The 13,240-nt window shown below is 39.3% G+C and overlaps 1 protein-coding gene across 2 annotated transcripts in view; it reads right to left on the minus strand.

The window, feature by feature from the left end:
* Window positions 1–1,806, minus strand: part of LOH2 (LAG1 homolog 2) — a 57,138-nt gene extending 55,332 nt beyond the window's left edge. Inside the window, exon 1 of one of the 2 annotated variants that reach the window (XM_086521619.1) lies at window positions 1,389–1,806. In XM_086521619.1, coding sequence (XP_086377745.1) covers window positions 1,389–1,508 — 120 coding nt within the window. In that variant the 5' untranslated portion in view covers window positions 1,509–1,806. The remainder of the gene's footprint in view (window positions 1–1,388) is intronic. The other variant, XM_086521623.1, reaches the window with a different exon arrangement.
* Between the last annotated feature and the right edge of the window lie 11,434 nt (window positions 1,807–13,240).

Raw genomic sequence — 13,240 nt, forward strand, 5'->3', positions numbered from 1 at the left:
GAAGAGCTGCAAAATTAGAAGTATTTTGAGAAGCCCCAAAGAATCAACAAAAAGAGTCTCATCTCACAACACCACATCACTCCCTTCAAGAGATGTAGTGGCCAGTCTACCACCATGACAACTCCCCGCCTAGGTTATATTCATACCAACAAACCCTAATATTGTGTCCCCAAATTTGACCACTTTTGATGTGCAATCGTCAGAAACAAGTTTACATGCGGAGGTGTCAACTATCCTGTAGTATCATCTTCTTGATTTTCATCAAGTTTTGCGCACCAAAATGGAAATGTGAACAAACCATTGTTCAGCCTCGTATGCTGCTGATTTTCAAAGAAAATCAAGTGCAAAGGCATTCCCACGTCCATTACAAAAACCCATTTAGAAGGATGTAAATTACCAAAGGGTTTTCAAAGCTTGTACAAAATTTATAGCTGTAAAAGCAGCATGACACAAAGGTCAGGGAGAGGGAGAGAATTCCAATTACTGTCATGACCTGTTTTGTGAGAGAGAAGATCCTATGATGTCTCACGACCTACACAATCTGCATTATGTAGCTCAAAGAACAAATTAGGCACCCCCAAGCTCCCCTTTGTAAGGAGATGCTGTCATGTCAGGCAAGTTTGTAATGTGTTTCCAGCTGTCCACATTTCCACTTGAGTGACTCCTATAACTCTGGGACACCATTCCTCTCATCGATCCATTTCAGATTTAACCTTAAAAACTAGCACCAACCAAATCTTAAAAGGTTGTTGAGACTTTTATGAACTGGAGCACACACCTCGGAATGACCCTAGACTGTTTGACACCAGCCATGCTTGTCATGAGCCCTCAACATCTTGTCCCCTTGATCGCTTCAAGAACTTTAGGAGAAAAGAAGAAAAAAGAAATGAAATAGCATTCATAAAAGTCAGAATACACCTCCTGGTGACAACAAATGTCCACAGATTTTAATTTTTCTTTCTCCATATTTCCATTTAAAACATCAAAACAAGAACTGTAAATTGATAATCCCCTTGTATCTCCACCATCATGGGGCCAAAATGCAAGCTGTCCTCACTTCAAAAACAACCAAATAAAACTTTCCAACTGAGTTTTGATCCTGTTTGCGAGCATTATATATTCACTTCAGAATACAGAGGCGACTACATCGCATCCCAAAAAGGTACTAGGACCCCTGAATGTGAACCCAAGTGGCACATTCCTTCTGTGTCAGCAATTATACACTATATCCTGTACTTTGGTGCATGCTGTGCACCCACTCGACCAAACCCGAACTGAGAGACAAAACTAGGAGTGACAGATTGAGGAAGACAACTGAAGGGAGAAATAAGCACAGAGCAGGAAGCTTTACATCATGCAAACAGCTCATAGGCTGGAAAGCTTCTTACCTTAAACAAACAGGTATCGAGAAGGAAGCGAAGAAGAGGAAAGGACACAGCAGCTAAGATCACAAGGTAGAAGTCCCAAGACTCAGGTTGCTGGGATGAGAAGCTTTGCAGGAGATCCATGGAAAGGCGCAGGAAGCTCAGGTAGAGAGGAACTCAACCTGTAGCCTACGCACCACATTGGCGCTTCATAATTCTCTCTCTCTCTCTCTCTCTCTCTCTCTCTCTCTCTCGCGGATGAAACTGGTGAAGAAGGGGCCGATGCCGCCGATCTGAATATATTTGTTTGGCGCGTTGAATATGAAACTGGAGAGGCTACGAATTTGAGATGGTCATGGGTACGCAGACGTAGCGATCGGTAGTGCAGCACTATATAGTAAAGGAATCGAGAGAGAATGATTCCACCGTTTGAGAGAGATAGAGCACTATTAATTTTTTGTTTTGTTTTAGGGGTCGGGTTGGGCACTCCAGGCCATTCCTCTCATACAGCACTATTAATGGGGTGTATGTGTGTGTGTGTGTGTGTGTGTGTGAGAGAGAGACAGAGTGTGTGTGAGTGTGTTGTATGAGAGCATTTAAGAGAAATTGTTGTATCTTCGATCTGTGTGTGTGATAGTGAGAGAGGATTTTACGTTGTCGAAAACTCTCCTAGATGGAGGGATTAGAATGTTGTCAATGAACGTTATATTACGTAAGTGCAAGAGAGGGAGATTCAAATAAATTTGGTAACATCACAAGTAACTAAATGGATCTACCTGACTTATTTTGAGCTCAAGAACTTGAAATTATAAATGGCTTCAAAACATATATATTCACTACTTAGTGCAAGGACTTCCTAAAAAGAAGAAAACCTTAAAGAGAAAATAAGCAAAGAAAAAAAAATGTATTGCGCTCGACCATCTCTATTCATATGGACACAAGTCTCTTGACTTTCCACTTCCATGAGTCTTTCCAATTCCTAAAATCACCCTTCACTTGTGCACTTAAGATGTTTTGAAAGGCTTTTTAATTTTTCGAGATTGGAGAGACCTGATGGGAGATGGACAAAAGAAGCTTAAGAGAAGATTGTATAACATCATCGGAGCAATCCCAAAAGGCCTCAAAGATTTATCCAACGAGCTTTGAACTCAAAACTTGTTGAGAGAAAGGGACATTTATAGCTTATTCTTAGTTATACTCGTGTGTCAGGGTCCAAACGTCGAAACAATAGCTTTGATTAATTTTCCTCCAATATTGCTAAACTTAGCAAGGGGAGCCTCTCTTCCACTTCAAAGGTTACCGCTTTTGTTAAAGTCTAGCTTAGAAGCCCTCTATATAGAAATACGATACTAATAATGTGCTTACAAAACTAATACTTGCAATTAGTCTAAACATCATGTAAACTCTAGCCTTAACACCTTAGGGACAAGCCTCTTTTTACCTTCAATTCGTGCTTAAAAGGTTCTGACGCCCTTTACCAAATTGTGACAGTTCTCTTCACACACAAGAGAAAGGAGAATTGCCTTGCAATGTTTCAAACTGAATTGTATCATGTGTGTGTGTGTGTGTGTGTGTGTGTGTGTGTGTGTGTGTGTGTGTGCATGCGCACGTGGGGGATGTGTGCACGCCCATTTAGAAGATGGAGATTGCACGCACGATGCAAAATGCATCCTCCATCTTACAATATTGTGTGCACGCAAATTTACAAGATGGAGAATGCAAGCACAATGCACAACGCATCCTCCATCTTACACTAGGGAAGCACACTTGATTGACTACATATGCCTTTCTTCATGCTTTTTCCCCTTGCAGCTTTATTGCATCTTTCTCCATTGAGCTCGTATCCCCACTAAGAACCACTTTATAACCACATTTCACTTCAATTCAAATAGTCTTTGTGCCAAATATTGAATGTTTTTACCAAATGCTCCAAGGCTTCAAATGATGTCGAAAATGGCAGTTTGTTTCATGTTCCTTGCATTTATTGCGTCCAAAAGCAATTTCACTTCCTTTGTACCGCATTGAATCTCTGAGTTAGTTTAGGGATCAACATCTTTTGGTGTTTGCTATAGAATGCCTTGTATAGTGCATATGCAAACATGCGTAAACTACAAATCGTACGCGGTCACTTTGGGGTAAATGGGATTTTTGAGCATGGCAACACATGGAGCTAGTGTTTGAGAAAAGTGTATCTTAGTTCACAATCATGCCGCTTGAATCACTCCATAATGCCAATTAGGTCTCCCCAATCTCCGAAAATTAAAAATCTTTTCAAAACATATAGAGTGCATAAGTGAAGGGTGAGTTGAGAAAATGAAAAGACCATGGAGGTGGAAAGTCAAAAGACTTTTTGTGTGCATATAAATAGAGATGGTCGAATGCACTTATACATTTGTTTTTTTTTCTTGATTTTCTTTCCTCCAAGGTTTTCCAAGCCTAATATTAGACCATTCGAAAAGCCTTTTAATTTTGTTAAAGCCAATTAGGAGGAAGGAAAAAAAACAAGGAAATATTCAACCTAGAATCTAAAAAAACTACTGTGAATTTGTTTGAAAGTAGCTAAATTTTTTGAATTCTACTCTTTGAAAAAGCATCCAAAGAAATTGGGTATGGTTCGAAAAATGATTATTACCAAACACTCCATGTGGCACACGGCCTACAAACCCCATGAGAACAAACTCACTTTAGTAACTATACCTATAACCACACTAGTGTCACTATCCTTTTTCTCTTCTTTTTTTTTTTCTTTCAAACTCACAAATGTGAGTGGTAACTATATGTATGTCCACACTAGTGTCACTATCCTAAATGTAAGGGGGGGATGCACAAGGTAAGAGACTTACTAGGGGAGTGCACAAGGTACGCGACTCACTCGTAACCGCTTGGCTAGTAGAATTATGACTTGTAATGAAGAAGAAATGACTTGAAATTTCCAATGAGCAACTTGCATTGAAAATGATTTTTAACTACCATCATTTGTGTGGCATGGATAATGGAAACATCAATAAAAATTAAAAAATATAGTGAATAGCGTGAAGAATTTCAATAATTCTAGCAATTGCAAGGGACCATGAAGGATGGCTTAGCAGTCAACATGATTTTGGCAAGCCTTTAATCATAGTTTATAAATGTCCCATTCATAAAGGTCATGGTCCATGAAAAATAAATGATATTATTAAATTCTTTTTACTTTGTATGTTATTTATGCTTTGATTGGGATGTGTTTCTCATGACCAAAATATGACTAAAATTGCCATTTGTCTAAAGGTTTATCTGAAACATAATTGAGTTCAGCTACATAAATAACTGAAAATGCATCCATGCTTATTTTGGTTGATGAATGCTTTGATATAGTGAAGAGGAGATTTTAGCATTAATTAGCATGTTGAATGCCTTATCAACCATATGTTAAAGGCCTTAGTATCCATATGGATGAAGGTGGTTCAATTCTAATTTCTTGGCATGTGTTTCTCAAAAGAGCCTTAACAATCTTGAAGAGAATATCATTTCAAATGCTATTTCTCAAACCTACATTCATTTTTTTGGCATGCAGAAAAGGCTTTAGACAACAAAGGATTGAAGAGTGTATTCATAGGAGTTTGATCCATGATGTGAAGTATTGATTCATTTTTTAAAAGGTTTACTTAATGGCTTCAAAACAAAAAATATTCACTACATAAGTAGTGCAAGGACACGAAGAAACGCTTATGCATTGAAATGACACGAAGAAAATGTTAAAGGAAAAAATAAGAAAAGGAAAACACAAATGTATACGATGTGCACTGTGCACTGCGCACTGCACTGGACCATCTCTTTTATGGAGATGAAATGTCTTTTGACTTTCATTTACATGGGGCTTTTCATTTTCTATGCTCACCCTTCACTTATGCATTTGAAATGTTTTGAGATAATTTTTATTTTTCTAAGATTAGGGAGACCTAATGATTCATTTTTAAAAATATATTTTTATTTGTAAAGAGTCCTTTCATTAAACTCTTTGTAAACAATTATTCTATTATTCTATAAACTTATTAAATCTATCTTTTTTTATGAAGACATTAGAATATTCTTTTGTTTTAGTTTTTCAATGTACCTTTTAATTTTTATTGTTTTTATTTTATTTCTTTTTTATTTTATTTTATTTTCAAATGATAATGTACAACGTGCACCTTTCACCTCATTATTTAAGTAAAGCCTTTCCTAATATATTTACCATTCGTGAAGATATGTATGTATAATGGATATATAATGAATAATATAATGTATATTTTTATTTTATTTTATTTTCAAATGATAATCTGCAATGTATACCTTTCACCTTATTATTTCTGAGGGGCCTTTCTTAATATGCAAACTATTTGTCATTATGTATATATAATAAATAATATAATTTTATATTAAAACACAACAAAATTCCCATTTGATTGTAAGTACTCGTTTAAACTTACTCTCCATAAATCTCATCCCCCCTTTAACTTAGCAAGCCTTCGTGCTTCCTCACCTTGTTTTTAAATAACGTCAATTGTTTTATTCAATAATAAAGATTAATGGTTGAAGGTCGTTAGTTGTAGAGCCTCATCACTATTGCACAGGGTCCCTCAAAAGGGATCTAGGGCCCAAATTAGGTGACCAGATTCGGACTTGCTCCATCATCGAATCGCCACATAAACTAATAACCTAGGGTGTAAACCAAGATAGTACACACTCACCATGGACACATTACACAAGATAGTGTAGTGATAAGCCCTTCATATGGAACCATGAAGTCTCAATTTCAACCCCATAGAATGTGAGGGGGATAAGCTAGGGGTAAATTAGTGCCCCCATTTTTCCCCCTTGGAGGATTGGACGGTCCAAATCACAGGGTTTATGCTCCTTCCTTCAGTACCCCGTGGGAGATAGTGACATGGGTTGTAGAGTGTAGTTTGTATCTTTCCTTGAATGAAGAAATGTAGATGAGAAAGTTTACCACGGTGTAGAAATTTATATGAGATTTTTGAAGAGGAAGATAACTACTAAACAAAATAAGGTAGCAAAAATTTGTTGGATGGCTACAAGTTGACAGAAAATAAGGGAAAAGAGAGTTCCAAAAAATTTTGCGTTGTGACCTATGGCTATGTGTCCTCATAGTGAATGCCCCTCCTTGAAGTAAAGTTACAAAGGGATTAAAAGAATAGCTAGTGAAGACCTAGCCCACCTTTTCATGGGATGCCGGGCAATAAATGGCATGGTTGGGAAAATATGCAAGTGGATTCAAAGGACATGGAAAATTAAGTTCTTCAAGTTTGATCTGTTCTTTGGTAGTAATAGGTTGGGAAGTCTTGCTCTTCTAGTCTGCACTCAAATAATCAGGTACTACTTCTTTCACCATATTTGGCAAGCAAGGAACCGCCGCGTGTTTGAGGGTGATCTGGTTGTGGCAAGCTTTTGTGAAATCATACAAGAGAGTAGAGTGATGATCCACATGATCGGAGGCAAACAAGCCTGAGAGGATTGGTATAGAACAATACATGTCATGATGACATCTTGTAATAAGTAAAGCCTAGGAGTAGTTGTGATTTCTCTGTCAAGCAAAAAACTTGTAATCCTTGACCCTCAAGGCTCGGTCTGAGCTTGAGGTTGGTGTATATTTATGATGTTCTTAATACTATCCACTCACAATTGTGAGTTTTGCAAAAAAAAAAGAAGTAAAAGCTTCACTTAGGACTTCTAAAGCAACAAGGTGAAGGGTTCATCGTGATATTCTAAAAGAATGACTCAGAAAAAAAGTAATTACACATAAGGATATAAAATGAAAACATATTCCTTGACCATTGTGAGTCTTGCCCGAGAAAAAAAAAAAAAAAAAAAACAACCATTGACCAAAAAGAAACAATTGTTCACATGTAAAGGCATATTAAATCAATGTTGGAAATAAGCTAATAAAATTTTAGATGTCCACATAACTTTCGTCTTCTCCCTTCCTTTAGAAAGCCAAAAAAGGACTTACATGAGATTTTTGAAGAGGAGGACAACTTTGACAAATAGCCCATCCCCAGTCTTGCTTTGTGATTGAGGCCACAAATCTGGTACACTAGGCCTCTGTTGAATTGCACGGTTGAGGATCCTGATACCACCTTGCTCCACTGGTTTCAGGACAGACTCCCATTTGACCCGCTACCAGGGCGTCGAGTCTTCGATGTTATTTTTCCATAAGAATATTTTTGTTGGTTTCAGGAATTCTCTCCAATTGCATCTGACTAACTTTAGGAGCGGAGTAGTGAAGGCTATGTACAAGAGCATAAACGAATTAATCACTTTCACCTTGCTTAGGAAGGAAAATAACACATACTCCCACCTTCACATCGTGCTCCTTATCTTATCTAAGGCCCACTAGAATCTTTGCTTGTGCATTACATTAACCCCGAGCAAGGCTCCTAGGTGATGGGAGATCTTTCCTTTTGATTCTATCTCTCCAGTCCACATAGATGGGTCGAATGAGTCGTTTTCAGAGAGTGAAATCAATCTTGTTTTTTCAATATTGCACTTCAAACTCAAGGCTATGGCAAATGTTTGCAAAATCTCTAGAGCCTTCCTAATTATCTGAGGGCAAGCTTCACTAGGAATTGGTCGTTGTTAGGCAAGGTCAACCCTTGGATCTCCCCTCTCATAGCATTGGCTTTGAGCATGGTAATTAGAGGATGCGAGTCGATGGGTGGTGGGGAGTAATGGCTTTGTCCAAGAGGGGAGAGAGAGTGAGGGTGACGATTTTGGGAATAATTTTATATGCCATTGATATCATAATTATGGGTCGCCAATGGTCTAGTTGAGAGTAGAAATTTTTCTTTGGGATAGGCTTTATGAAGCCCCTTTTTATGCTTGAATCTAGGATTCCATCGACCAAGGCTTGATTTGCCATTCACATGACCGGGGACTTAAGATCCTCCCAGAATTCTTTGAAGAACTTAGTAGTGTTAAGATCCTCCCAAAATTCTTTGAAGAAGGCTTGGTTAGCCATTCACATGACCGGGGACTTAGATCCTCCCAGAATTCTTTGAAGAACTTAGTTAGGAAAAGTGTGAGGGCCATGCCAAGGACCTCCATCTGCACCATCTCCAAATGGATACACCACGATTCTTGACATCCCTCTCGCTTGGGATCGACACCAAGACATGACTCCTCCTGCTCTTCAATGCCAACTCAAGGGGGTGATAACATTCACTTTTTCTCATATGAAACCCTTAACTCCGAAATATATTTCCTTATCGATTCAAAAACTTTCCAATGAATCCATCATACTAGATTTGAACTCTACCTTCCAGAGTCAACTGGTGAGAGTTCTCTAATTCACCCTTGGTTCAAGGTCACTGACTCGTTTTTCTCGATTATGACCGAACACAGTCATCAATGCATTCCCCTAAGATGAGTGTATTTACTAGCTATATGAATCCCTCGTTGCCAAGTTTCATTCTCGCTCCGTAGGTCGGAATCCCTTTCCCTGTTTTTAACTTAACTTAATGGTGAACAACATAAATTTGGATTCAACTTTTCGGCCAACAAATTAACCCTCCCAAATCCACCCTCCCACCGAGCCGTTTGGTAAATGCACCCTTTCAAGGTAGCAGTATGATACTAGAAAACAATGTTCCAAACAAGTCAAACCAAGAATACATTTCAAGCATTTGAAAGCAGCATGCAAACTGTTGCATACCCTTGGAAGTGTGCATTTATCAGGTCGTTCCCACCTTTTTTTCATTTTAGAATGTTTTACTTTCTTTTTTCCTATAGTAGTTTTAAAATTATCTAATTATCTTTCAAGCAATCACATATACTTCTTCAGGCATATCCCTATCCTCATCTCAGGACTCGGGTATCTTGTTTCCTTCGCCACGTGTAGAGGCCATGCCTTTACACACCTTCCAATTCTTATTTTTCTCACATTGTTTGGGAAAGGTTTACAATCAATCTACCTTAAGTTCTTTCTAAATATATTTCGAGAAGCAGAGCAAAGGTCCGACTGATGAGGACAATTGCGGAATAACCCATTTAGGTTCCAGCATTTTTTTACCAAACAATTAGAAGAGTTTCTTAATTAAATCACATCTTCCTCCCTTATTCGATCCCTTTAGAGATCCATTTTCCTTCCTTCTTTTCTTGCTGGCATTAGGCCTACCTGACTAGGCCGATTTCCAAAAGCATCCGCGGATCTCACCACCCGGCCGGGACACACTCACACATGATATACGTGGTTCACCCAATGTGAGCTACGTCCACAGGAAAGCAGCCACTTAATGAATTTTGTACTTTAAACTAGAAGTAGGTTACAAAGGGATCATACCCTTAATGGAGCTCCCTCATTGCTTCACTCTCACCACCTCACATACACCTTGTTTCATCAACTTCAATATGTATTTTGTGTGTAGAAGAGGCCTCCTTTTATAAGCCAAAAGGGTTGCCCTCTCTCATGAGAGGCAGCCGTGTGTAGCCATCCTTGTGTAAACAAGTGCGAGTTGAATTCTCCCATGTGCCTATGTGTGGACGCCCTTGAGAAAACAAGTCCGCCTAGAAATTAGCCATCGATCATTGAATTCAGCCAACGGCCAAAGACTTCCATCCACCAGCCACCGGCCAACCAACCAACCGATCGACCATTTTCCGACCACTTTTCGACCGCCGTCCAAGTCATAATATTTCGACGAAAAGGAATATTCAGGTAAATTTTTTCGGTGAGTGATTTTTCTTGTGCACGACGGCTTTTCCTCATAATGGGGGCCTTATGAATGTGCGTTTTTTAGACTAACAATTACAAGGGGTAAATCAGGCTCCATACTTAACAAGTAGTCAATATGTCCCATCTAAGGGACTTTTCCTTGCTTAATGCTTGTAGCACAAGAGAGCATTCCTCCTTGATAAACGCCTTCTTAAAGCAGGTTGGCTTCTGGTTGAGAGATTGTCTTATTGACACTCTTGAGAAGATTTTCTCTAGCTTCATCCACTTCAAGGGAGTGGGCATCAGGCTGGCTTGTGATCTGGCATAAGTGATCAGGCATCACTTTAGCCATTTCATATTCAATCCTTCAGTGCATTCCCTTCCCCATCTTTAAGGGAGTGGATAAGGCCTCGACTTCTCTTTGATTTGATCACTTTTTGAATACTCCTAGCAAAGAACAATCTTAAATTGCTCCCAAGAATTTCTACTCTCTTAAGGTCTTATGTAAGGCTTGAAATGTAAGCTTATCCCCCCTTCTTCATTAGGGTTTGTTTTAGAAAGCGGTAAGGTGTTGCATTGCCATTTTAATGCAACCCCCAAGAGAACTAACTTTGATTGAAATCCTCAAAGATTTTGTATAGCAAAAAAGGAAAGTGGAGCAAGTAGGGGCTCGAGGGTTAAAATCTTTTTTAGGGGTTGAATTAGGAGGCATCTCATGAAATTATTTTTAGGAAATGGAAGCAAGGCAAAGCGTGTCTAGAGATGGCGAGATTTAGCCACCAAGACAAGTAATGTTTTTTTACTCAATTTAAGAAATTATTGTGTGCAACACTTTTGTTCAAGGTAAGTCTCTCTACTTCTCTCTCTCTCTCTCTCTCTCTCTCTCTCTCTCTCTCTCACACACACACACACACACACACACACACACACACACATATGCAACCAAGAGTGGGCATTAGTGCTTGGTTACCCTAACGATATAGAGATGTTGTGCATTGCCGGAACACACACACAGAGAGAGAGAAAGAGAGAGAGAGAGAGAGAGAGAGAGAGAGAGAGAGAGGGGGGGGGTTGAAGAAGGGAGCAAGGGTGTGTGTGTGTGTGTGTGTGTGTGTGTGTGAGAGAGAGAGAGAGAGAGAGAGAGAGAAGGAGGGAGAGCGAGGGAGGGTGGGTCCGAGGGAGATTGAGAGGGAGCGAGAGGGTGTGTGTGTGTGTGTGTGTGTGTGTGTGTGTGTGTGTGTGTGTGTGTGAGAGAGAGAGAGAGAGAGAGAGAGAGAGAGAGAGAGAAGGAGGGAGAGCGAGGGAGATTGAAGGGAGAGAGCGAGAGGAATAAAGGGGTTTGAAGGAGGAGAGAGATAAGGGATTGAAGAAGGGAGCAAGGGTGAGAGAGCCTGGTTTGATTCGCAACAAGAGGATGATTGGACAAAAGAGGAGGATGGTACACCTATGGAAGGTACAATTCGACGCCCACTATCTCTAAGTTAAGTTTCTCTACATGCTTTGACATCCGTTTGTTGTGCAGGGAGTATGGAACGTGGGCATTGGTTTGTTTGGCAATTGGTTGCACAATATACAAATGGAAACGATGTTGTCGTTCAGTACGGAGGAGACTCTGGAGCGTTGGCTTTGTTGGGGAGCCAGATGGGCCGTATCTCTGACAAATATTTGAGAGCAACAAGGTGTTCTCCACCAGACTATGCACTATTTTGGAAATGTAGGCCCTTCGACTGAGAGAGATGCAGGAGCGAGACAAGAGACATGCAGATGAGGTGGAGCATGCCATGAAGGCAATATCTCTTTTGGAACCGTCTCCAAACATTGTGGAGTAGATCTATCGGCCCATGATTAGAGTAGATATTTCAAATATCACCTCACATTGTGTGGACATTGATCTCGGGGTATGTAGTCATGTTAATGTATAACGTGAGTTCAATAGGAGGGGTTTTAAAATGCAAAAAATTTAGGCAATTTAACAGAGATACATTAAAATAAGGGGTTTTTATATACAATTTTGGGAAAAAATCATAAAATAAGGGGTCATTTTATTAATTCATACATGTTAAAAGAGGAGTTTTTTTAATACCCCATGAACGCACGTTATATAGGGGGTACTGAATGGTGAACCCCTCGAGACCATTATAAACGGTCGACCACTTTAAAAATTCTTTTGAACAAAGAGATATTCTTATTCTCAAGTACTCTGATCTTGTAAATAAGCGGTTATTTTCTATTCCTATAACCCTATCCGTGAACTATGAGAGAGATATGTGGACTTATCTAATCTGGTGACTAAGTCGATTTTTCCTACTCTTGTAACTCTTTTCATGAACTTGCAATCGCTGTGGTTGTCCTTTCTTGGTATTTGAGCTTACCGCTTGCAAGTTCCCAACTCTCACATCGTGTTTTGTCTGCCACTCTATATCAATGTATGTTGAGGTGACAACACAATTTTGGGTAATCTATTGCAAGATTTACCCAAATGCCATGAAAAGAAGTGCACTGATTGTCATTTAACTTAGCACAACAGCAACAACCTTGCTTTAAATGCTACTCACCATTACATTGCTGCTCTTTCACACGTTTGAATATTAACCTGACTTGTTATTAACTTTAATGATGAAGGTACAACATCGCGGAATAGTAACCACCTATTATAGTTGGATAGCACTAAAGCATGCTTACATGACCTTGCCCTAAGTCATTGTGGAGAATTGATATTAGAGAAATTAATAAATAAAACAACAGCAGGTAGATCATGTACAATCTTATTAACGCTCACATCGGCAACATCATGCTAGTTGAGGTGTGTTTTTCTCTCTTGAATTGTTAAGTAAATCTCCCCCTCCCCCACCACGTGCATTGCATCCTTTAATGATTGAAACATGCACACATGCTTTGTCTTTAGCTCACCTCTACAATGGACCAAATGCTACATCAGAGAAGCTCTATCCAACACCGTTTACTTTGATGCTTATTTTGTGGAATGAAGAGTCATATAATGTTCTTGAGTATGAAACATATACATTTATCTTCATATGTACTGTAGCTTGTGTGTAAGCATATTCTTAGAAGTGCAGATAAGACCTCCAAACCACCCAACTGACACTCTATAGTGGTGTCTATTGATGTGGTGGCACAGTTTTGGGTGACGGGCTACGACATTAACCAACATTTGGTGGAGGGAGCT

Source organism: Adiantum capillus-veneris, chromosome 1 (assembly GCF_014529385.1).
Source record: "Adiantum capillus-veneris isolate H3 chromosome 1, ASM1452938v2, whole genome shotgun sequence".
NCBI lineage: Eukaryota > Viridiplantae > Streptophyta > Polypodiopsida > Polypodiales > Pteridaceae > Adiantum > Adiantum capillus-veneris.